Below are 2,261 nucleotides of genomic sequence, written 5' to 3' on the forward strand. Positions count from 1 at the left end.
AAATTAAATGATCAATTATTACATTTAACATAAAATGGCCTTAACAAATATTAAGAAAAAAAATTAATAAAACTTATAATATAAATCTTGTTTTCTAGAAGCGCACTTTGCACTTGGATCTAATATTTAATTTATAATAGGTATTTTTTTCTTTTTTGAAGTTTATAATTAGGTTAAGTTGGATATAAAACTTAATGACATTGATCTTATAATTAAATTATTTAATTGTACTAAAATTGATTATGATGTAATCTTTAACCAGTATCTTTTAGTTCCTTCTAATCATATATCGAATATATATATGTGTGATATTTAAAAAAATCTGATATTTTAAAAGCTAGAAACACAATATTTGCAAGAAATCAAGAAAAAAGAATAACGATAAGAAAACCAATTTTTAATGCTTTGAAATTACATCAACATTGCGGAGAAATAAAATTCTGTATCAGATAAAGAGAGAAAAAAAGAAGAAAAAAGATTGATGGGTATCACAGTATTTTTTGAGGCAGATCTGCCTATCAGAAGGCCCACCACATGAAGGCAATTAAGAAGTTTCAAACCTACCAAAATACGCATATCAAATTTCTAGTTCAATCCTCAACCTTCACCATTAATTCAAGTTGCAGAAAAATCCAATATCCACCACTCCAATAAACATCTTCAGAAACCCCATAAATCAAAGGGAAATGAATCTCTATTTGTATATCTTCCTAAACAAAAAATATTTCTTTAAAGGTCAAAGAAATTGTTGAAAAGGTCTATTGATGGAGTAGTAGGAGACGGTATGGAAAAAGGCGAAATATTAAAGCTTGAAGGACTAGGCATGAAACTACCTTCTATGAAATTCCTATTCCCATGAAGAACCGGGCTCAAATCATGGAAGAAACCGGTTGAGTTTGGATCAGACGGTGGTGAGAAGAAGTTTGGTGATATCCGAGGCAGTGAGGTTGGCCCAGGAGACAAAATCCCTGGAAACAAACTTATCCTTTCAACTCCAGGATTCATCTCTATGCCTTGTACAAATCCATAGTTTTCTTCATAAATTTGTTGTCGTTTCACTTCTGCAGGTGGCTTGGTTTTCTCTATTGTAGCAAACCTTGCTGCTGGTGAGATCGCACCACTGGTAGTATCACTGAATATTGGGTGATCGGATGTTGATGGCGGAAGCGTTGAAGATCCCGAAGACGATGATGATGTTGATCCTGTAAGGCGTTGCACTAGGTTCATGAAGTCGCTAGGGTTAGTATGGATCACCTTTGGTGACACAGTGTAGATGATTACGGGAGGCCTTATCTGGATTGGTTGTTGTTGTTGTTGCTGCTGCAGCAGTGGTTGTGGTGCCAATGGAGGTTTCTTGATCTTGTACGAGTCTTTACGGACCTTCAAAGGAGCCGGCCGAGGTCCTTGAAGTTCTTTTCTAGGTGATCTACTTGTAGGAAAATCTGATGAATCCATGTTGAATTTTGAAACCAAGTAGGGAGAATACAAGGAAAGTTAAGAGGACAAAAATGCCGGCAGATGGAGGAAAAAATTAATAGCATTATTATTGTATTTTCCAGCAATGAACAAAAGGGGGACAACAAGTATTTAAAGAGAGCAAGTCAAGCGAAATAAAAGCGTATAATTTAATGTGGGAAGAAAATGATTTAGTAAACTTTGGCTATATGTATAGTATATTTTAGGGAAAAATGATGACTGGGTTCGTGATTTATGAATGTTTGAAATTGTCCAAGTGTTTTTTTTTCTTTTTTATTGAGTGGACGGCGTCATTGCCCCTTCGGCCAGAGCAATGGTGACGTAGCTGGTACAATGTATGCTTATTTGTAATTTTTTAAATAAATTTATGAACAACATCATAAATAAATGTAGTTCATTTTATATTTTTTATAGATTTTCAAATCAACTATTTAAAATAATAAATATGAAATTATAAATTAAGAAAGTAAAAGTAATAAATGTCTCTTCTAAATTTAGAGATACATGAATGAGTATTTTATTCTTTAGAAATAATTTAAATGCAAATTATAATTTTTAAAAAATTATTTCGCTATCATATACATTCTTTTAAGTCCATAATTTCGTTATAAGATTATATCTAATTTCATTTGTATTCTTTTGTACTTATGTTAAGTTTGTATATTTTATATGTGAAATTCACTGTACTTAACTACATATTTATTGTATTGAATTTTAATATAAATAGTAATGATTATGTGTTATTTTGCTAATGATTTTATGTAAATTTAACTAATTCATATGTT

At 31.3% G+C, this 2,261-nt stretch overlaps 1 protein-coding gene across 1 annotated transcript; it reads right to left on the reverse strand.

The window, feature by feature from the left end:
- Positions 1 to 376: 376 nt before the first annotated feature.
- Positions 377 to 1,848, reverse strand: LOC105788333 (nuclear speckle RNA-binding protein B). Its single transcript, XM_012615181.2, has one exon. It carries the CDS (start codon positions 1,453 to 1,455, stop codon positions 730 to 732), a length of 726 nt encoding a protein of 241 aa, XP_012470635.1. The 5' UTR covers positions 1,456 to 1,848; the 3' UTR covers positions 377 to 729.
- Positions 1,849 to 2,261: the final 413 nt, after the last annotated feature.

The sequence above is a fragment of the Gossypium raimondii genome, chromosome 2 (genome assembly GCF_025698545.1).
Source record: "Gossypium raimondii isolate GPD5lz chromosome 2, ASM2569854v1, whole genome shotgun sequence".
Taxonomy (NCBI): domain Eukaryota; kingdom Viridiplantae; phylum Streptophyta; class Magnoliopsida; order Malvales; family Malvaceae; genus Gossypium; species Gossypium raimondii.